The sequence below is a fragment of the Fibroporia radiculosa genome (assembly GCF_000313525.1).
Source record: "Fibroporia radiculosa TFFH 294 genomic supercontigs, scaffold504, whole genome shotgun sequence".
Lineage (NCBI taxonomy): Eukaryota > Fungi > Basidiomycota > Agaricomycetes > Polyporales > Fibroporiaceae > Fibroporia > Fibroporia radiculosa.
This window is the reverse complement of record NW_012133214.1, coordinates 1-22426: the sequence shown is the minus strand read 5'-3', so window position 1 is coordinate 22426 and position 22426 is coordinate 1. Positions and strand designations below refer to the sequence as shown.

General features: G+C 50.4%; 5 protein-coding genes across 5 annotated transcripts; 3 read left to right on the top strand and 2 right to left on the bottom strand.

The window, feature by feature from the left end:
- Nucleotides 1–687: 687 nt before the first annotated feature.
- FIBRA_01128 (uncharacterized protein) lies at nucleotides 688–10746 on the top strand (the record flags this gene model as incomplete). The annotated part of the gene is made up of 14 exons (XM_012323007.1): nucleotides 688–1713; nucleotides 2168–2390; nucleotides 2609–2841; nucleotides 2892–3512; nucleotides 3562–4551; nucleotides 4603–6283; nucleotides 6339–6518; nucleotides 6572–7413; nucleotides 7465–7795; nucleotides 7848–7921; nucleotides 7972–8035; nucleotides 8094–8126; nucleotides 8475–9323; nucleotides 9383–10746. 14 exons carry the CDS (start codon nucleotides 688–690, stop codon nucleotides 10744–10746), a joined length of 8511 nt encoding a protein of 2836 aa, XP_012178397.1.
- A 187-nt stretch (nucleotides 10747–10933) lies between these two features.
- On the top strand, nucleotides 10934–12587 carry FIBRA_01127 (uncharacterized protein; the record flags this gene model as incomplete). The annotated part of the gene is made up of 9 exons (XM_012323006.1): nucleotides 10934–11120; nucleotides 11166–11203; nucleotides 11262–11276; nucleotides 11338–11843; nucleotides 11906–12023; nucleotides 12085–12231; nucleotides 12279–12413; nucleotides 12475–12485; nucleotides 12551–12587. The coding sequence occupies 9 exons, from the start codon at nucleotides 10934–10936 to the stop codon at nucleotides 12585–12587; spliced, it is 1194 nt and encodes a 397-aa protein (XP_012178396.1).
- Nucleotides 12588–12939: 352 nt separating this feature from the next.
- FIBRA_01126 (uncharacterized protein) lies at nucleotides 12940–16102 on the bottom strand (the record flags this gene model as incomplete). Its single annotated transcript, XM_012323005.1, has 20 exons — nucleotides 12940–13056; nucleotides 13138–13317; nucleotides 13377–13470; nucleotides 13522–13652; nucleotides 13710–13744; nucleotides 13805–13902; nucleotides 13953–13981; nucleotides 14037–14200; nucleotides 14259–14283; nucleotides 14343–14393; nucleotides 14447–14452; nucleotides 14503–14522; nucleotides 14574–14738; nucleotides 14794–14930; nucleotides 14985–15043; nucleotides 15098–15263; nucleotides 15323–15489; nucleotides 15544–15675; nucleotides 15742–15958; nucleotides 16014–16102. 20 exons carry the CDS (start codon nucleotides 16100–16102, stop codon nucleotides 12940–12942), a joined length of 2082 nt encoding a protein of 693 aa, XP_012178395.1.
- A 312-nt stretch (nucleotides 16103–16414) lies between these two features.
- On the bottom strand, nucleotides 16415–18004 carry FIBRA_01125 (uncharacterized protein; the record flags this gene model as incomplete). Its single annotated transcript, XM_012323004.1, has 1 exon — nucleotides 16415–18004. One exon carries the CDS (start codon nucleotides 18002–18004, stop codon nucleotides 16415–16417), a length of 1590 nt encoding a protein of 529 aa, XP_012178394.1.
- A 529-nt stretch (nucleotides 18005–18533) lies between these two features.
- Nucleotides 18534–21778, top strand: FIBRA_01124 (uncharacterized protein; the record flags this gene model as incomplete). The annotated part of the gene is made up of 17 exons (XM_012323003.1): nucleotides 18534–18593; nucleotides 18641–18832; nucleotides 18972–19091; nucleotides 19152–19268; nucleotides 19323–19446; nucleotides 19505–19601; nucleotides 19652–19755; nucleotides 19818–19915; nucleotides 19970–20064; nucleotides 20118–20251; nucleotides 20295–20364; nucleotides 20420–20591; nucleotides 20642–20827; nucleotides 20886–20978; nucleotides 21045–21151; nucleotides 21210–21390; nucleotides 21449–21778. 17 exons carry the CDS (start codon nucleotides 18534–18536, stop codon nucleotides 21776–21778), a joined length of 2280 nt encoding a protein of 759 aa, XP_012178393.1.
- Nucleotides 21779–22426: the final 648 nt, after the last annotated feature.

Sequence of the window (22426 nt, the reverse complement as noted above, 5' to 3'; positions counted from 1 at the left end):
ATTCTTAACAAAGGGTGTATGCCGAGTGGTGGAATGTCGCAGTAGTGTGTTATTGCAGACGGACGGATACTGTAACATGTCGATCACGACTCACGGCATTTCGCACAGTACTGCTAGTACTGCTAGAGTGACTCTTGCTACTTAGTTGCACATAGCTGTCAGAAGATCTTCTGTCTGCAAACGCTTCGACTCTCTTTCACACTATTTTACCAACGATTTAGGTGTGAGTATTTTGACTGCAGGAATCGCTCCTTGGTTGAGTACTAGTCTCCCGCTACCTGTGCTCGGCCGACAACTTCAACAACGCTCGTTCAACTTTGATGATTTGCTCTTGTATGCAAAGGCTACTGCCCATACTAACTCTGCATACTGGACTTTCTGAGGCCGGCTTTGTTCTCGTCTTCAAACAATCTAAGGGGTGTGTAGGTGTATATTTAACAAAGACCGTGGAGATCGCTATTTTAACATAGGACAGATACACTCGATAAAATTCCTTTGATGCAAAAACGTGAGAGCTCTTGATTTTGGATCAAGAATGTCAAGGGCATTCGGGAATCGTTAAACCGCGAACATCGACATTCAGGTGCATATAAAGGTACGTTCGTGGCTGACCCGCTGTCAACCTCTTTCTTCGGAACATATCAAGTAGATATTAGTCTGATGCATGTTTTTCCGATGCTTGACGCGATGTCCATCTCTGGACCTCGATTCGGACTCATGAAAACAAGTATCTCCAGAAAACTCAGCTTACACCGTTTCCAATCGACAACATCTCCCTCTTCCGACCTGGTACTTGAATCGGTTGATTCCCGATGGCAAGGCTCAGAATCTCCGGAGCTCCAGTCATATTCTTCTACTAGTAATCCGCTGCAGACTATCCGTGATCTCATCGCCCCTACCATTATCATAACCGAGGCTCCAGAGACAGAGACTTCTATGGCATCAGATATCCAGTCACCCGGAAACTTGCTTACGAATAGTCATGCGGCCGAAGCGGACCATCTTACAGGAGATCACCCAATCTCTGCATTTTCCGCAAACGAGGACACTGGGATGCTCGTTTCAACCGACGTCCAGGCGGACTATCAATGCAGCTCCAGCCATGATACCGAGATTGCTTTCAGACGCCAAGTAAGGATACTGTACAATCAACATGAAGCTCTTCGAAACAAGGTAGCATCGCTGGAACAAATCATACGCGACTCTTCCAAACGCCTCCATGATTGTGCAGCCGCTTCAGCTGTTGTATTGGAAACGGAAAGAGAGCTCCGCCTCGAGCAAGAAGCCAAGACGCGGAGAGCGGAAGATCGAGTGCGATCTCTATCACGCGAGAACGGGTATCTGGTACAGGCCAAAATAATACTGGAGAAGCAACTCGCCCGCGCGATCAACGACACACAAGGCTGGCAAGACAAGATTCGCGCCGCTCAGGACATGCAGGAGATGGCAATGAGGGCATATCACCGATGTGACGCTTTGGAAGAAAAGAATCTAGAGCTTCAGCAAGCTGTCGATGCTTTCGCGAGGGGCTCCGAATCAACAACTATCCTACAGTTGCAAACCGCCATTGAGCGACTTACCGCCGAGCTTGAGATCAACAAGAACCAAAAGGCCGGCAATGCGCAATCGAAATGGAGGACTGCCCGTGAAGCCAGTGAAGAAGGAAGTACTGCCGTACTTGATGAGATGCGTGAAAAGACGCGAACATTACAAGTGCGTCTCTTCAAATTATTCTATGCCTATAGTAATTACATAGCTATATCCAGAGACAGCGAGACGACAACGTCATTGCGGGCAGCCACAAATATGCTTTCAGTCATATCCCATAATTTATCCTACATGACCTGTAATCTCTCCTAGTACCACGTCAGAACTACAGGACATTTTTTCGGTAGTCCGAGCTAGCTGAACTGGATCTGTGCTCTTCAGGGAGACAGCCTGGTAATAGGCCGTTGCCGTAGCGTCAAAATGATGCCCAGAAGGCCAGAGCAACGAGTTCCCACGTGCCGCAAGGCAGTGAGCAAAAGCGACAGCTTCTTGTAACAATACCATTGCGACTGTCGATTCCAGTCTTTTCTCTCTCATCTCGTTACTCTTCGACGATTTCCTTTGACCCAACACGAGCTTGTTGCTGGTCATTCCACTCTTTTCTGATCGACAGTGACAGCGGATACCCAACAACTCATTCGTCACCTTTTCGTCGGGCATGGCTGCTCGCCCAGAATACGGGGCCTCTGACCCTCAGAATCCGTTCTCCAACCATCCATCTCCTTATGGCCAACCATTACGCCAATACTCCGTCGATTCCGACCCTAATGACGCTTATGCTAGTCGGAATGCCAGCAGTGTTCCACTGACAAACGCCGCTTACTACGATGGACAAGCTCAATGTGAGTGTTTATCCTGGGATGGTTTTGTGCGACCTGGGAGAAATGCGAGTTCTATGGGGCGCAACGCCTAACACCGGCCGCTTCGTACGAGAGGGATTATGAAGCTGAGGGGCGGCCCACATCAGCCACATTTCGAGGATGTCTACTTTGGCTGGGACCCCTTTGGTTTCCCGCATTGAGAGCGTCCCATTTACGTTGCTTATTATCCTTTCCCGCAGCCGCTGTTAGCGTTGATTCCGTGAATGAATACGACCGCCGGTATACGCCGTCTATTGGCTCTCAATTGAGCATGGGAAATGATGGCCCCTTCGCTGACATCCCTGGTGCGACTGAACCCTATCCGGCCTGGTCTTCGGAGCGCGAAATACCCATGTCAATGGAGGAGATAGAAGACATCTTCTTGGATCTTGCTCAAAAGTTCGGCTTTCAGAGAGATTCCATGAGAAATATGGTGAGTGCGTTTTTGCTGTGGCCTTCAACATGTTGTGAAGTGCCATATAGTTTGATTTCTTGATGCAACTCCTCGATTCGCGAGCCTCGCGCATGTCCCCTAATCAAGCGTTGACTACGATACACGCGGATTACATCGGAGGCCATCACGCAAACTATCGCAAATGGTATTTCGCTGCCCAACTTAATCTTGACGATGCAGTTGGACAGGCGCAGAACCCCGGTCTGCAGCGGCTTCGTAGCATGAAAGGGAAAGTGCAAACTGCCAGCACCAAATCGCTTGACAGTGCCCTGAATAGGTGGCGCAATGCGATGAATAACATGAGTCAGTATGACCGACTTCGTCAGGTGGCGCTTTGGTTACTGTGCTGGGCAGAAGCGGGCAACGTGCGCTTTACACCCGAATGCCTGTGCTTCATTTTCAAGTGTGCGGACGAATATTATCGGAGCCCGGAGTGTCAAAACCGAGTGGACCCTGTACCCGAAGGACTTTACCTCGAAAGTGTAATTAAACCGCTCTACCGCTTCATGCGCGATCAAGGATACGAAGTCTCGGCGGAAGGTAAATTTGTTCGAAGAGAGAAGGACCATGACCAGATTATTGGGTACGATGATATCAATCAGCTTTTCTGGTATCCAGAAGGTCTTGCTAAGATCGTGCTCAAGGATAATGTGGGTGAATATTCCGTATATATCAATCTTGACTGACGTAGCCTTGCAGACGCGATTACTCAATCTCCCTCCGGCACAACGCTATATGAAACTAGGCCAGGTCGCGTGGGAGCGTACATTCTTCAAGACTTACTTTGAGAAGCGTTCGCTTGGTCATCTTCTCATCAACTTCAACCGCGTGTGGATTTTGCATATTGCAGTGTTCTGGTTCTACACGGCTTACAACTCGCCTAAAGTATATACTGCTACGGGGAAATCCAGTCCGTCAGCAGCGATGACTTGGTCGGCGGTGGCTCTCGGCGGTGCCGTTGCTACCTCGATCATGATTGCCGCGACGATTGCTGAGTTCTCCTTCACCCCTACATCGTGGAATAACGCTTCGCATCTGACAACCAGGCTCATTTTCTTACTCGTCGTCCTCGCATTGACTGGTGGACCTACTGTCTATGTTGCCATGGTTGATGATTCAGCATCCAATATCCCACTGATAATCGGCATTGTGCAGTTCTTTGTTTCTGTCGTCGCCACCGTCGCATTCGGTATTATTCCCTCTGGTAGAATGTTCGGTGATCGTGTGGCCGGTAAATCGCGCAAATTTATGGCCTCGCAGACGTTCACCGCGTCGTATCCTACTTTGGGTGGCAGTTCGCGATTCGCCTCGGTCATGTTATGGCTCCTCGTCTTTGGCTGCAAGTTCACCGAGTCGTTCTTCTTCATGTCATCATCGTTCAGCGAGCCAGTCGCCGTGATGGCACACACGAAGGTACAAGGATGCAATGACAAGATTTTCGGAAACGCTCTTTGTTCTAACCAGGTGATGTTTGCGCTAGCCATCATGTATGTGATGGATTTGGTGTTATTCTTCCTGGATACCTACCTCTGGTACATCGTCTGGGTCGTGGTGTTTAGCGTGTGTCGGTCTTTCTATCTGGGATTATCGATCTGGACCCCTTGGAAGGAGGTATATACGCGTATGCCAAAACGGATTTACGCCAAACTATTGGCTACCGCTGATATGGAGGTAAAGTACAAACCGAAGGTGAGTTTATGATAGCATCGCGGGTTCACTTGTGCTTATAAACCTCTGTAGGTTCTGGTCTCTCAAATATGGAACGCGATCATCATCTCCATGTACCGAGAGCATCTGTTGTCGATTCATCATGTCCAGCGATTACTTTATCACCAAGTGGATGGGCCTCAAGGCCACCGTGTGCTTCGTGCGCCACCATTCTTCACACACAACACCGGCAGGGAGAGCGATTTCTTCCCGGCTGGAGGGGAAGCTGAACGCAGGATCTCGTTTTTTGCTCAGTCTCTCACGACCGCGTTCCCAGATCCTTTGCCTGTAGACTCAATGCCGACCTTCACAGTACTCATTCCCCATTACTCGGAGAAGATCTTGTTAAGTTTGCGCGAAATCATTAGAGAAGAGGATCAGAACACTCGTGTCACGCTCTTGGAGTACTTGAAACAGCTGCATCCTATTGAGTGGGATAACTTCGTCAAAGACACCAAGATCCTCGCCGATGAAAACTCCGCTACGAGTTCCTTTGACGGTGACCATCCGAACGAGAAGCGTGACAGTCGGGCGGACGACTTGCCGTTTTATTGTATTGGTTTCAAGACATCCGCACCAGAGTACACTCTTCGTACTCGTATCTGGGCTTCGCTCCGGGTCCAGACTCTATACCGTACGGTCTCTGGGATGATGAATTACTCCAAGGCCATCAAGCTCATGTACCGAGTCGAGAACCCTCAGATCGTACAGAGATTTGTCGGTAACACCGACAGACTTGAACGGGAGCTGGAGCGTATGTCTAGACGTAAGTTTAAGTTCGCCGTGTCAATGCAACGTTATGCGAAGTTCAATAAGGAGGAATTGGAGAATGCCGAATTCTTGCTACGTGCCTATCCTGACCTCCAGATCGCCTACTTGGATGAGGAACCTGGTCAGAGGAGCGGAGAGTCTCGGATATTCTCTGTGCTCATCGACGGACATTCGGACGTGGACGAGAAGGGGAAGAGGAAACCTAAGTTCCGTGTTGAATTGCCCGGAAATCCTATCCTTGGTGACGGCAAGTCGGACAATCAAAATCATGCCATCATCTTTTACCGGGGAGAGTACCTCCAGCTCATTGATGCGAATCAGGACAATTACTTGGAAGAATGCATCAAGATTCGCAACATCCTTGGTGAATTTGAGGAGTACTCTGTTTCCGGCCAGAGTCCGTATGCACAGTGGGGCCACAAGGAGTTCCAGAAAGCTCCAGTTGCGATCGTTGGCACCCGTGAATACATTTTCTCAGAGAATATTGGTGTACTAGGAGATATCGCCGCTGGGAAAGAACAGACGTTTGGCACCATGACACCACGTGTGTTGGCGTGGATCGGAGGCAAGCTTCACTACGGACATCCTGACTTTTTGAATGCCACCTTCATGGCCACGCGAGGCGGTGTTTCCAAAGCTCAGAAGGGTTTGCATTTGAACGAGGATATCTTTGCTGGTATGAACGCGATCGGTCGTGGCGGTCGAATCAAACACTCTGAATACTATCAGTGCGGAAAGGGGCGCGATCTCGGATTTGGTACCATCTTGAATTTCCAGACGAAGTTGGGTACTGGTATGGGTGAACAAATGCTCAGCAGAGAGTACTACTACTTGGGTACCCAACTACCGCTTGATCGATTCCTCACATTCTATTACGGTCATCCTGGTTTCCATATCAATAATATTCTGGTCATGTACTCAATTCAGGTCTTTATGGTCACTTGTGAGTACCTACTCTTTCGGTTATCGCCTTTCACTTATATTCGCATTATACATAGTACTTTTTATTGGCACCTTGAACAAGGAGCTCGCTGTTTGTGCCACCGGTTCCTCTGGAGACGTTCTACCGGGAGAGACTGATTGCTATGTTCTCACTCCTGTCTTCAGTTGGATCAAGCGATGCATCATATCCATCTTCCTCGTCTTCTTCATTGCTTTCTTGCCACTATTCTTGCAAGGTAAGATTTGGATTTATTGCACATGCTTGTACCAGCCTGATAACGCCTTGTAGAACTACTGGAAAGAGGGACCGGTAAAGCACTAATCCGACTCGGGAAGCAGTTTTTATCTCTCTCTCCTATCTTCGAAGTCTTCTCGACTCGGATTTATTCACAGTCCATTCTCAGCAATCTGACATTTGGCGGTGCTCGATATATCGCAACTGGACGAGGCTTCGCCACTACACGTATTTCCTTCACTATTCTCTACTCTCGCTTCTCCGGACCGAGCATCTACATGGGCATGCGCAACGTTCTCCTTCTTCTCTACGCAACTATGGCTGTCTGGACGCCGTTTCTCATTTATTTCTGGTTCTCAGTGCTGTCAATCTGTATCGCGCCTTTTGTGTTCAACCCGCACCAGTTCTCCTTCTCAGACTTCATCATCGATTACCGCGAATTTTTGCGCTGGATGTCCCGTGGAAACTCTAGACATAAAGCAAGTAGCTGGCATGGTTATTGCCGTCTCTCCCGCACTATGATTACTGGTTACAAGAAGAAGAAGCTTGGACATCCTTCAGAAAAGCTCTCCGGTGACATGCCCCGTGCCAGGTGGCGGACTGTCCTCCTCTCCGAAATCATATGGCCTATCTGCCTTGCAATCATTTTCATAATTGCATACATGTTCGTCAAGTCGTTCCCCCAGAATGGCAAGCAGAATCCTAGTGCTTTGATCCGAATTCTCGTGATTTCGATCGGTCCAGTCGTGTGGAATGCGGCAATTCTTCTGGTGCTATTCTTTATATCCCTATTCCTGGGTCCCATGATGTCTTCGTGGACTAAATTTGCATCGCTCATTGCCGCGCTTGCGCATCTCCTTGCTTTGGTCGGGCTCGTTGCGTTCTTTGAGTTCTTTGTAAGTTGTCAGTCGCTCGTCTAAGTTGGACGTATGCTTACACGCCTGCAGTGGTTCTTGGAGCTGTGGGATGCTTCTCATGCTGTGCTGGGTGTCATTTCGATCGTAGCTGTCCAGCGCGCCATTCAGAAGATACTGATATCTGTCTTCCTTTCCCGTGAGTACAAGTCCGACGAAACAAATATCGCCTGGTGGTCCGGAAAGTGGTATGGGAGAGGTCTAGGTAACTCGGCGTTCTCCCAGCCTGCCCGCGAGTTCCTCGTGAAAATCGTCGAGATGTCATTGTGGAGCTCAGACTTTTTGATTGCCCATATCCTTCTGATTCTCATGACCCCACCGATCTTCATCCCCTTTGTGGACAGGATACATTCCACAATGATGTGTAAGTCATGTGAATGGATATATTTATACGCCTTCTTACCCATTCTCTGCAGTCTGGGTTCGACCATCTAAGCAGATCCGTCCACCCTTGTTCTCGAACAAGCAGAGGAGACAGCGTCGTTGGATTGTAAGTCATCGTCCCATATGTTGACGGTCTTTTATTGATCCGAGGTTCAGGTGATCAAGTATACGTTCGTCTATATCACTGTTATCGCTTTCCTCGCTGCGATGGTTGTTCTTCGTAAGTGATTCCTCGAGAGATCATCTGTCAGAATAGCTGATGTTCCAATTATTCTCAGCTGTGGTGTTCCGCGATCGCATTACATTAACCTGTACGATATGCCAGAACATCTGACCGCACCACATGGACTGCTTGGAATGTTTGGAATGTGGACTGCTACTCTCGTACATCTACAGGGCTTTCGATATGCATTCACTGTACATTCGTATACTCATCCGGCCTCTGTAATACCATTAGAGCCATGCATTATTCAATACTGGATGATCTGAGTATCGCCCTGCTTACATACCGTTTTTATTTTAGCCGTATAGAGCGACACTGGCATGCGCTTTAGTACCCTAGTGTCACTCTAATAAGCGAACATGCCCATGCCTTCGTGGCGACATTCCATTAATCACACCGAACTTCAGTCCACGGCCGGTCACTGGGTCGGTGCCAGTGTCCAAAAACGCGATCACATGGTCTGTGATTGACGACGCGCTTGCCGCTGGCCACTCGACCGACTTCGAGTTCCGCTCGCTCTCGTTCGTGATGAGTCGACCCATTCATCTATGGAGACCACAAGTTACACTTACTTCGGATGAAGCCTGTACGACTGTTTTGAAATATGCACTCCCATCACTTGCGCCACCCCCGCCCTACCAATCCACGCCAAGCACCCGACGGAAACTCTCATTCATCCCATCACTTGCATACTTTTGTATTCAGAGATTGCTGGAGTATCCAGACCAGATACATACTTTGGGTCCTGTTCGATTGCACTATCAAAAACCATCATCCTCTGAAGCATACGACATCATTCGTGCCTTGATACCTAGCTATCGCCCCAACAGGCCGCTCAATTTATCGCAGGTCGACCCTCGACTCTGGGCGCTGCTAATTCAACTATACCCTGAGCTCCCATCCTCGTTCCGAACATATACGCTCCCTCTTACGGATAACCATCTACCGCTACTCCAGCGTATCCCATCCACGCCAGACTTCGCCCTGTTGACCATTCTTGAACTGCCAAGATGCAGCGAATTAACAGATGACACTGTCATTGAGCTGAAAGATTTGCACGGATTATGTGCATTTGATGCTAGTGGGACCGCGCTCAGTGCCTGGGGAATCAAAAGGCTATCAAAAACACTTTCTTTCGCGACCCCCGATGAGATCCAAGCAGGCCATCGCGCCTCATTGAGGATAGGCCCATGGGGAATACGAATTTTGATTCTCCGTAATTGCATGAACGTCAACAATGAGGTATTTGACCACCTCGTCGAGTTCCCTCTGCTCAGTGTTGTAGGTATGTCCACCACATATGTCCACCACGATAGATGAAGACTGACCAAATGATCTCTGCAGATTTAAGAGGTACCCGCTGTATACGAGGAATTGCTAGCCCCTTCAAACCATGCAGTGAACCTGCATTTTTTCATCCCTCATCGCTGGCTAATGCACTGTCGCACCTGACGTCTGTTGCTACTTCATCTAACCTCTATTCGCACCCCAATCCGTATACCATTCGGATCAAAGACCTCTATTACAAAAGGGGAACACCTATGGCGAGGTATTCTTCTCAACTCGACCCAATTTTAGGTTACCAGCCTATTGCAAGTGGTAGGATGGATGTGTTCTTGCCGTATAAGCCTCCCCAACCTCATCTCCCAGATGCTTGGCCTTGCAGTGCAGATAGTCTGTATGAGAGCCCCCTTCAATGGGATAATACGAGTCCAGATGAGCAATCCACCGGAGAGGAGGAAGGCGAGGAAGGCGAGGAAACCGACCTTAGTAAGTTTGATATCAAGGATGAAGAGGGTGCATCATCATCCCCTTGCGAACAGACATTAGTCGAATTGGTGAATTCAGCTGCTACCATCGAGTCACGCCTCATGGCTACGCATCGATCCACTGTGCGATTCTACGGGAGTTCTGGTGCTCATCGACGGAACAGTTCTCTTCCAGGGCCTCCAGAGATTGACAAGTGTATCAATTCGACATCTGGAAATCCCTTCATGCTATTCCGGCCACCTCCCTCATGGAACTCACTGCCGCAGCCGAATGGGGATCAACGAGCAAGAAAGCGGCTGAAAGGCAATGCAATACTAGAGGGACAAGATCTTGTCGTCGACGTAAGGAAAGATGCACACGTCAAACAGGAGATGAGTGGCATTCGCGACGCGCTAGCGGCGCGTCGCAGGGTGGCTGTGCAAACCTCGAGTACTCACAAATGCAAATGCCCGGAGGGAAGACAATCGATTCAGTCCGCCTCCTCTAATCCATTCCTCCGCAAATTCCGGCAGCCCAGAGCTAAAACTCCATTGAAAAAGGAAATCAAGTCCGCAAATTCTGCTGCAAAAACCACTATTTACACAGATGCGGATACTGCTTCTGGCAAAAAGATGGATGCACTTGCCGGGAGTAAACCCCTCAAACCAATTTCGCGGCTCACGATCCCTCGGCTACCTCCTGCTATCAGTCCAGCCCCGACCTTATCATCCAAGACAAGCGATGGAGTGCAAAGGCGTACACAAACGACTTTGCCGGAATTGGTGCGATCGACGAGTATAGCACCCTCAAACGCGGCTGAACGACAAATAGACAAGATCAATTCCCGCAAAGTTGGGGCTAAACCGAAAGACTCGGGAATGAACGGGGTGAAAGGACAACGGACAAATTTCGACTGGAAGCGTTGGGGAGGGGGATCCAACGATGGCAAAGTTTCCTAGGTGAAAACTCGCCCAAATCGTTCTGAATCCAAACTTCTACGTTTGGCATGGTCGCACTCGGAGATTGTAGTAACGCAACTAGTAACTTATGTAGTACTTATAATCGTATGTTATTGTCACGTGATGATGCTCTTGCTGAGCGGGTCGGGGTGATGATGATGTCGATCCTCTTCCTTCACCACCGAGCATGACATTGACCCGAACATTAACTGCTCTTCCTAAAAAATGCTCGCCAGTCTTGCACCAATCTCGCACAATTTCTTCTATACATCGACACTATCGCTTTCATGTTGGAGCTAGCTGGGCAGGCAAACCTCCGGATCCTAGCAGTCGTCGTCTGAAGACAAAACCATTCCAGCCCGACTCTGAGATCGGTAAATGGAAGACTGAAATGTTATCTAATTTTCATTCCTCCGTAGGGAGTCATGTTGGAGAGGACTTCTTCTATGTCCAAGATGTAAGCTTCTCTTTGCGCTCTACACGTCTATCTTAGCCTGAGACATCGTTGGCGTCAGATGCGTGAACGGTCGGTAGGTTGGAACCTCTGCTCTCAAACATGTCGCTCACGTCGTGCCATGCGGAATTTTGAAGGGTGTATCGTTCGGTGTCGCAGATGGCGTAGGTGGATGGGTCGACTCTGGAGTAGATCCATCGCTATTTTCTCAAGCTCTCATGTTCCATGCCCGTCGATATTCTAAGGCTGCATGGGCCGGTGAACCTGAAATCGACCCCACACAAGACTACGAGGAGCGTGAGCTGGTAGAGGGATGGGAAATTACACCTGCAGAATGCCTTGAATTGGCACATGGCGGTGTCTTACGGGAGCGCGCCGTTCAGGCTGGTGAGGGCTCCTCGACTTGTTCCCCAATACTCACCAAATCGCGTGTGGGGTGTAGGCTCAAGTACCGCTTGTCTCCTTACACTGAACGCATCATCTGGCGTCCTTCGAGCCGCAAAGCAAGTCTTACAATATACACTATCTTCACAGAATCTGACGCTCATCTGCACAGCCTAGGCGATAGCGGTTTCTCCATAATTCGTTCTTCTGCCGTCATATATCAGCAACGCGTTCAGCAACACTTCTTCAACTGCCCAAAGTATGTTCCACCCGTGCGCTCGGTTTGGTCGATGAATTCAGAATTGGTCATCCCCGTTTCAGACAGCTTTCAAAGCTCCCAACATCGGTTCCTCGCTTCTCTCGAGCATGTATCGACTCGCCGAGAGATGCTGAGACATATGAAACGAAACTCCGGGATGGTGATATCATCATTGCTTATGTTTGTTTCCATTTACTTGAGCAATATCAAGCATGGAGTAAATCATCGCTGCTGCTTATAGACAGATGGCCTATCTGACAATGTCTTTCCCTCGGAGATGATACAGATCTGTTCCCTCATAGCACGACAGTCAACCCTCGAATCTGCAGTGACAGACGAGAATCGTGTGCTGCTTGATTCGTCGGAAGGGCGGCAGATTGTTCAAGAGGTAAACTTACCGGGAATTTGACGGTACCATGTTAATATTTTGACTAGCATATCGATGATGTGCTCGTTCAAACTATTGCGGAGCGAACAGTTGATTACGCGCGTCTCTGCATGGGTAATAAGACTCGAGTCAGCCCATTTGAGCGAGCGGCGGCCCGCGAGGGCATGTATTTCCGCGGTGGGGTAAGTCCCGTAATGTCTATCGACTAGTTCATATTGACGTATCCTCAATCGTTCTATCCAGAAAGTAGACGAGTGAGTATTGGTTGTGTGAATTTAGTTATCTTTGCTTTGGTGACTCTCACACTTTTATCAAATAGCGTGACGGTAGTCGTTGCACTTGTGCGAGAAATTTGAGTCACTTATCCCTTAGATTCCGCCTTCGTCCTGCCTTGTAAGTCATTCCCTTGAGTACATGCAGACATCATAAACCTATTTACTCGCCATTTAGGCAGTTGTCCATCATATTTATACAGCACGGCGGCAGTTCACATTCGTACCGTACATTAGAAGTTGGCTCAGTAATGAGGACAGTGCATTGTATCCACGGAACTGCATTTGCATTTTAGTTTACAAGCGGAGTTAATCTGTATCACTGCAGTACTGGTGGTCTGATCCCTGCATGATTATTATATCCCACACATATGCTCATCTGTATCCTCAAGAGCATGACTGCATTAATTGTATGGTGAGTTTTTCGTGTCATGGTTTAGAGCTTCCTCTCAATAAAGCTCTCAATAACCCCTGCCGGTGTAAGTGGGTACTCCTTCAGTACAACCTCACCGTTTTCAATGAAGGTATTGGGCTGCACGAAGATTTTTCGAGGCTGTGGGAGGCAATGTATAGTTAGTGTCATACACCTTCTGAGTTCCATAGCAGTAAGAATTGGATGACAGAAAGTACTCACAAGCTTTTTCTTAAGTACGATGTCTCTAATCTCACCATCCCATCCAAGGAGGGGCGTCGTGAGCTCTGTATAATACGTACGTGCCCCAGGCCCATCGGCGGTACTCTTGCGCACCTGCAACTCAACGAGGAGTTTGCCAACGATCTCTCGTCCCTGTGTTAGGACCTTCTGCTTATCGACCTATAAAGGCAGTGGGCGAATGAGTTACTAATTCATGCTCAAGTCGGCGACAATCATACTCGGATATAGAGATTCTCAAGTGTTCCGTTTGCTCCACGAACCTCCTCCAGGTGAGCGATTCCCGACTTGATTAGGAACTGAGTGATACCAAGCCTACAGATCTACGTCAGATGGACTACATAGAAATTGCATAGAGCGGCGCACCGAGCTTGCATGTGCGCTTGACCATGTTTCTTTGTCGCCGGATCGTAGAACTCGAGCGCTCGCAATCCAGCCCGTGCCATCAACAAGAACGTGATGTATTGGACATCTTCGATGTCCTTTTGGTCAACATACTAGAGATAAACGGTATCAAAGGACACCGTTCGTTCAAGAGAGAAATGCATACTCACGTTGAAAATCTTGAGGATATCCAGGTTGCTGACGACTATGCATCATATCCTGTGAGCGTAACGAGAAGATATCAACAACAACTTGGAATACGGACGATACAATGCAACAGTCTCCGCGCGGCATTCCTCCATTGATGACGACACTTCTCCAAGAACAGATCCCGAAGTTTGGCCCGGTTTGTACCAGGAGGTGCTGCAGGCGCATCAGGCCATCAATATCAATTACATATCAATCCGACGCACATTTTCTTCCCAGTAAGCGGATTGATGATCTGCAAAGATCGGGAATCAATCTCCAGCCATTGCACACGAATCGCTGAGACGAACTTTGTCGGGATCAAAGTTCTTCGTCCCATCCGCATTCTCCTGGAAGAGCTTGCCGCTTCCGTGGCCCAGCAATTCGTGATTGGCGACTTGAAGCTCGAATGCACGCGAGTCCCATGCGTTGTAAACCTCAACGTCATCCGGATGTACAAAAGTGAGTTCTTCGTCTGTGGGCGAGCATAACCTTTAGTGCAGTACGTCTCGTACAAGCGCGGAGCCGCATACTGGGAGCTTTCGCCGCGAGGATGTTCTAAGTGCCAAAGTTGCGTGAGTCCCGTGCTATGTACAGAGAATGAGAGAATGACTGACCGCTAGAGAGACGTTCTTAAATCCCACGGACTCACGAATCTCATAGTAATTCTACGAGACCACGTCTAAGCAGATGTGGCGCAGCACTATAAGAGTAGACCTACAGGGATCTGCTATTGCGTCAGCTGCATAATGGATATAGACTATCGATTCAACGTACATTAATCCCAACGGGGATCCCTGGTCAAGGCGCTCAGCGGTCTCAGTGCCGCAGCATGCATGTGAACATACCTCCAGTAGTGAATGTGACGATTTCCAGGGCCGTGAAGTCCGGTTTTCTGAATTCGTCAACTTCAAAGTCTTTACCCCAGGGCAAAACCTTGAGCAACTCTGGTGCTTGCGCCACAAGTTTATCATATTTAGCGCTGAGTGTCTTGTTGACAATTGCAGTGAATCCTAGCAAGGATGTGATATCAGCCTTCAGGTACTTTGACCAAAAAAATGCACGAACCTTCCCATTCTGCTCGACCACCGTAAGGATCTACGTAGGTCTCGATGAACCCGATATAATTCTCAACGACCGGGCCAACGTCCTTGACCCACTCAGTGGATCCACTTTTATGCGCAGGAATAGACCCAGTCTCGAACCTATTAGTTAAAATTGTCGCTCAGCAGAAGCCTGAGGGAATTGTGCACACGCACGATTCAATATATTTGTCTATCATCGCGGCCTGGTGATCATTGGCGGTATACTTCCTTGCCTGTGTAGCATTTACAGTCAGATGTCAGGGTAGAGGCGGGTACCAATAGTTTACCTCTTTTAATGCATCCGCCGCCCTCTGCATAGGGACTGCGAAGTCACCATACTCAACTGTAAGGGTAGCGTTCTTATCCGCCAACTTCAATTCATGCAATGCTTTCTCCTGTTGTTTGGCGGACGCAACCAGGAGCGCAAAGGCATCGGGACCGTCCTTTCTGACGCTAAATTATGTTTCCTTTGTAAGTCAACAGTGCAGTTAAGCAGCTGTAGGTACGCATACCGAGTGTTCAAAATGTCGACATCAATCTTCTCAGCGACAGTTTGGACTGCGGCAACTTCAGAGTCAAGAATCGGCTCGCCGAGATAGTAATTCGAGACGTGGCCAAGAGAGCGCTTCCCAATGAAGTTGCTCGACTCGGGGATAACTTGATAGATATGTTCCTTTAGCTGCAACAACAAAATGAGAGAGCTTCATCACGATTGCAAGTGCCAGGAACTCACATCATCCCACAAAGGGATAGCTTCAGAAGCGTTAGCAGAATTCTTCACCACTGCGGCAAACTTCTCTTGTGGGATTCGGGGGATTATCTTCGTAAAGCCAAATGATTTATAGTTTACTAGGTTGCTTAGGACCTAAGATCAAACGTGTTTGCATGAGACAAGGACAGATACGACTGAGTTATCGAAACATGTAGATACCTGGCTTGCGTATTGCATTAGATCATCCCAGTCACCCGAGGTCACCGCTGATCTTTGTTTCAAGCCCTCGAGATCTGCAAGCTTTCCTCTATCACTGAGGGTGAGGACCAACAAGTCGTACAGCTTCTCCGCTTGAGGCGTCCATTGGCCCTGGATGATGCGCGCACCAGCCCACGAAGCCTGACCGATGTAGTGAGCGTACTTTTTCTCCTTCGAACTGGAAAAATCTGGTCGATGTGCAATCTCCAGTAAATGCAGTCGAGAGCGCTCACGTCAGCTGAGCAAATGACTTTGCTACGTCGAGGCCGCATAGCGGCGCGCTGCGGTCGGCGAGGAAACGTTCAGCAGCGAGATTAGCCATGGTTCTCTGGCGTTGCGAATGGGGCCAGATAAAAGGATGAACGAAGGGACGAGAGGAGATGGAACGCAGATGGCAAGCTACTGGGCAGAAAGCTCTCATCTGCTCGACCGTGGTCAGATGAGCGATTGTATCGAGTCGGTCATCGAGGCAATCACCGGCTATATGCAGTTTCACGCTGTGCGGACCTCGGTTATACAACTCGAATCACGCTTTGCGGACTATAAGTAAAATACCTATTCTTCTCGACTAGGAGATCAAGCACATCTATGTGTATGATTCACACATACGGGCATGGCCGATGTCACCTACGAGTTAACTCCCCACTTTTCGAACAGCGTCCCGCGCGCGGACATAGTTAGTCCACAACGTCTTCCACTCTGTCTCTAATGTCCCTTCTCCAGCCCTGCCAATCCCTCCAGCACGGTCACCAGCAACTCCCGCCCACCCGAGTGCACGTTCATAGCAGTCGAGCGCCTTCTCCGCCGACCCCTGCGCGCCAGAACCTTCGACCAGAATCCCCATCAAGTTCCACGCCTCGGCCGCGCTGCGTCGGGCGTCGCGAAGGAGACTCCGAGCCGGGTGTCTCATCGAATATGACTTGTCATACTCCGACAGCAGTGGCGTCTCGGACGATGGCGGGTGGGGAATCTGAGATTGGGGTGCGTCGGGATGAATGAGAGGGAGCCCGGTAAGGACCAGGGCAACCCGTTCAGAGGTCTCGGCCGCTCGCGTCAGCCATTGGATAGATGAGGCAGGCTGTTCCTTCAGTGCATGCGTTACCTCGGCCAGGTGTATCGACAGAAGTGATGATCGGTGAAGAACATAGAGCGCGTGCAAGGCTTGCGGAGCTGTCGCGGACTCCAACGAGTCTGGCTGCTTGATAGTCCGGAGCAAATCCAGCGAAGACTCCTCGATCGCCCGCGCCTGTGACAGCTGTCCTGAAGTCGCATAATGAGCTGAAAGGGACACTAAAGTCGACACTAAAGTGCGTTGGGCCAGAGGAGACGATGGTACAGATTCCGGGACTGTAGGGGGAACACTCGCCAGAGCACCATTGCTGCCCTCTCGAGTCAATTGGATAGCACGAGCCCACCAGGCTAGGGCCTCGTCGGAATCATTGAGTCGCCGATTGAGGTCTCCAAGTTTCAGTGCAATGCGTGCAGCATCGGTTCCTCTCCCAGGAAGCCCGGCCCAAACACGCTCATATTCCGAGCGCGCCTCAAACAACGCGTCGCTCGTGCCCATTCGCTCCATTACGTTCGCGTGACGAGCAATGAGCTCAGCGATAGCTTCGGGTCGCACTCGCCCTGAGTTTGCGTTCTTCAATGCCGAATTGATAGCGATGTTAAGAAAATCTTGGGCGAACTCCAAACGAACCTCGACCGCATTCAAGCCGCCTTCTGAACGCGAACGACCACTGTAAGCCTTAGACCCAATGACCCTTGTCCCAGAGCCCGCGCCCCAGTGTTGTGCAATCCATGCGCTGCGAGCGGCGAGACGTCCCTTGAATCCTAGGCCAGGGTCTGTGCCTCCTGCAGGCCCGCCCGACCACCGTTCGGCCTCGAGGTTCCACTCCCATTTGCGTACCTCATCGTCGAGCTCAGGGGCCAATTCCACCTGTTCTACCCACATATGAGTGCCGAGTAGTGCTGTCCATGTTGTCGCTCCGACAGCAAGGAGACCGATGGCAGAAAACTTGAGAAATCGGCGGAAGAAGTTTACGGTGAAGACGGTATGTCTAGAATAATTATCCTCCACGAGAACCGAAGGCGGGTCTGTTGTGTCATTCCGCCACGGCGTAGGTTTATTGGTAGATTGGTACCGACATGGTAGAAGACGTGACCGAAAGTGTGGTGGATTATAGAACCGGAGAAAAGCTCTGTGTGATGGTTTCGCAAGCATAGAGCTAATGCGTGATGCACACGAGCTGTGACCGAACGCGCCTGTGCTTAGTGTCACGCGTCATTACGCCACTGAGCTCGTCACGGCTTCGCCGCGTTGTGGCTGAAGCCCTCCTGCTCGCGACCGCGACGTTGTCCAACGTCCGGCAACGAATCCCATTCGACCTATACGCTTGGTGGTGCCTCTCTTGATGTTATCTCCTGTGAAAACAATCTAGTCTACGTTTTGACCGCTCGTTGCTGTCCGCCGCCAACATGAAATTCTACATCGACGACCTACCCGTATGCGTTCTGTGTTGTGCCAGCGCGCTCGTGTCTAATGGTGTATTCAGATAATCTTTCCTTACGACCGGATATACCCAGGTATGCGCACTTGTGCTTCGCGTGCCAAACATAGCCACATTGAGAGTAGAACAATATGCATATATGTGCGATCTCAAGCGCACCCTTGACGCCACAGTGAGTATATCAGACCCCTAGCCTCCTGAATTGACAAACACATCGTGCTGCAGGGTCACTGTGTTCTGGAGATGCCGTCAGGCACCGGAAAGACGGTTTCGCTTCTGTCACTCATCGTTTCATATCAGCAGGTCAGTGTCAAGGCCGAATTATCCGGCACTGTCTGATTCGCTTCAAGTTCTATCCTGCGAAGCGCAAGCTCATATATTGCTCGCGTACGGTTCCAGAAATCGAGAAGGCTCTTGAAGAGCTCAAGAGATTAATGGTGTATCGCTTGTCTAGCGCAGAGACGGAGGAAGAAAAAGAAAAAGAACGAAGCTTCTACGGCCTTGGGCTGACAAGTCGTAAAAACTTGTGCATTCATCCGGAGGTGAGTTGCTATCTTGGTACATCAATTAAGGCACGCTGTCTTGGGCCATCAGGCGGAACTGCCACCTCCAGCCTTGTTCTTCTAATCATCGCAGTTAGAGAGGCTTCTAAAAGACACATCTCAATCGACTTTCTGTTAGGTGTCCAAGGAAAAGAAAGGGAAAGTGGTTGATGCACGATGTCGTGACCTCACAAATTCAGCTGTGTGCGAGAAGGGTCGTCAAAACCCCGGATCTGTAGACTTATGTGACTGGCATGAGGTCAGTATACGCACCACGTGCTAGGACGTATTGAAGACCAAAACCGATGTTCTATTGCAGAATTTAGGGAAGTTGGATCCCGGTAGCCTGATCCCCCCAGGTATCTGGACGTTAGCCGATGTGTTGCAATATGGGCGTGATAATACCATATGCCCCTATTTCTTGGTTCGCAGAATGGTATGTCCCTTACTCCGTCAGACAACTGTCTAGTTAGGTTAAATCCCGACGAAGATGCCATTCGTAGACATCATAATTTATTCATTTCACTACCTTCTCGATCCAAAAGTTGCGGAGCAAGTCTCCAAAGAGATGTCGAAAGACGCCATAGTGGTGTTCGACGAAGCCCACAATATTGGTACGTGAACAAGCCGAGCAGACGTTCAGATGGTTTGTATTTGACACCGCGACTGTAGACAACGTTTGTATTGAGTCGCTCAGTATCGACTTGTCAAGACCCATGCTTGAATCCGCTGCGAGGAGTGTAGGCAAATTGGGGGACAGAATCGAAGAGTAAGGCCGCTACTGCACCCCAATTCTTCCGTTTACCACTATTCTGTCAGAATCAAGAAGACGGACGCTTCTAAGCTCCAAGATGAATATGCTAAACTCGTAGAAGGTCTCCAAGAAGCCGCTAACGATGAAGACGCGTTTATGTCAAATCCAGGTTAGTCCTGCTGCAGCTGAGGTGGCGTTTGGATCTGACAGCGTGTTTTACACGCGGTCCAGTATTACCTGAGGACTTGCTAAAGGAAGCCATCCCTGGGAATATACGCAAGGCGGAGCACTTTGTGGCCTTTCTGAAGCGCTTCGTCGAATACCTAAAGGTGCACTGCTTCTGCCGCCCATGCTCTAGATCTAATGACATATGATGGTCATAGACCCGGATGCGGGTGCTGCATGTTGTTGCGGAAACGCCGCTGTCATTTCTGCAGCATCTGAAAGATATTACGTATATCGAACGAAGACCCTTACGGTACGTTGGAAGTGTGTCAGCTGAAGATGAGCTGATCGATGTCGGGGGGGCAGTTTTTGTGCCGAGCGCCTGCAGTCGCTGGTTCGCACACTTGACTTGAGCAGACTGGACGAGTATGCATCGCTGCAGAAAGTTGCAAGCTTCGCGACCCTGGTCGCAACATACGAAAAAGGTGCCATCCACGTTGGTGAGGAAGCCGTTTGCCGAGAAGCTTATCGATTTGTCGGCAGGGTTTCTTCTGATCCTGGAACCTTTCGAGACTGACAACGCGACTGTTCCCAACCCGATATTCCACCTGACGTAGGTGCTCAACCGCCACTCGTAAGGCTGATGACCTCTCATCATTGTATTTCAGATGCCTGGACCCCGCGATAGCAATCAAACCGGTCTTTGAGCGATTCAGCACGGTTGTCATTACCTCTGGGACCATCTCGCCATTAGATATGTACCCGAAAATGCTGCAATTTACGCCTGTTGTCCAGGAAACATATGCTATGACCCTGACTCGCAATTCATTTTTGCCTCTGGTACGTCGCGTCGGACGGGCTTACGTTAACTGTGTTCACGTCAGGGCTAGGTCATTACGCGTGGCAGTGACCAGGTCGCGATCAGCTCTCGTTTCGAAGTGCGGAACGACCCTGCTGTTGTTCGCAACTTCGGGAGTATTCTTATTGAATACAGCAAGATTGTGCCGGACGGCATAGTGGCGTTCTTCCCAAGTTATCTATACATGGAGTCCATTGTGGCTGCGTGGAACGACATGGTCAGGCGGCCGTTATACTGCCGGTGCGTAGCTGACGATGAGCCGGCTGCAATCACAGGGCATCTTGAACGAAGTGTGGAAGCACAAGCTGATATTCGTGGAAACGCCCGATGCTAACGAGACAAGCATCGCGCTGGAGAACTACCGCAGGGTGCGCATGCTGACCACCTGCGGTTCCTGTGCCTGCGGACTGACTGTACACGGGGAGAATGTCTAGGCGTGCGACAATGGGCGGGGAGCGGTTCTGCTCTCTGTCGCGCGCGGTAAAGTGTCCGAGGGAATCGATTTTGACCACAATTACGGCAGGGCTGTCATCATGTTCGGGTATGTCCATACACTCAAAGTCAATAAGGAGGCTCGGGCTGACGCGTGGGTTCCGAAGTGTTCCGTACCAGTATACGGAGAGTCGGATTCTCAAGGCGCGGCTGGAGTACTTGAGGGACGCGTATCGCATCCGAGAATCGGAGTTTCTTGGGTTCGATGCGATGCGGAACGCAGCGCAGTGTGTGGGCCGTGTGCTGCGCGGGAAAACGGACTGGGGCCTGATGGTTTTTGCGGATAAGGTATCTGCTGACGTTGAATCCAATCTCTCGGGTGCATGGGACTGACGAGGTGGTGCAGCGGTTCGCACGTGCGGATAAGCGTGCCAAGTTGCCGCGGTGGATCAACCAATACATCACAGAGACGGCCTCCAACCTGTCCACGGATATGGCACTAACCTTGTCTAAGCTTTTCATGCGGACCATCTCACAGAATCCGAACGAGAACCAGACGGGCGTCTCGCTGTGGACGCTCGAGGACGTGGAGAAGGCGCAGGCGCGGCAGCGGGAGCTGGCGTTGCAGGCGGCGGCGGCGGTGCAGGGACAGGCCGAGGGGATGGACGAGGACGAGGAGTACGGAGACGGGGGGCTGGACGACGCGGTGCTGGGAGAGATGGATCTCGACGTATGAATTGGAAATGGGGGATATGTGTACACGGATGAGGCAATTGTAATATATAGGCATACACAAACGGCTAGCGGTATGGATTGAGACAGCGGTCACACTTTCCCGGGACCTGGAGAGGGGGTGAGGAGAGTAGCGGGGGAGGGGGAGGGGAGGAGGACAGGGGACGTACCTCGTGGGTGGTGATGCGCTCTGGCTGGCTGTGGAAGGAGTGAGTGGGGAAACGAGGAGAGGGAAGAGAGGAGCGACGGACGTGTAGTAGCGGCGGCAGTGGCAGACGGCGGGAGCACTGCAGTTGGGGGGATGAGTGGCACTGATGAAGCAGTCGGGCTGGTTGCAGTCGAGGTAGGTGTCGCCGGTGAAGGTCAAGTGGCCGCATTGGGCGGACTTGAAGAATCTGAGCTGGCGGTGGCACATCTGCGAGCAAATCGTCAGTCGCGCGGATCTTGGAACCGAGGCGGGAAGCTGACCGTGGGCGCTCGCTCGTCGGCGGAGGTAAGGCTGCGAGCGATTCGAGGGCGTCGGGTGCGGCGTCGATCGAACGCTGTGCTCCTTCGATCTCGTCCCACGGCGACGGCGACGGCGACGGCGACGGAGGCAGAGTCGGAGGTGGGCGTCGGCGTCGGCGTCGGCGTCGGGGCGGCAGTGGCAGCG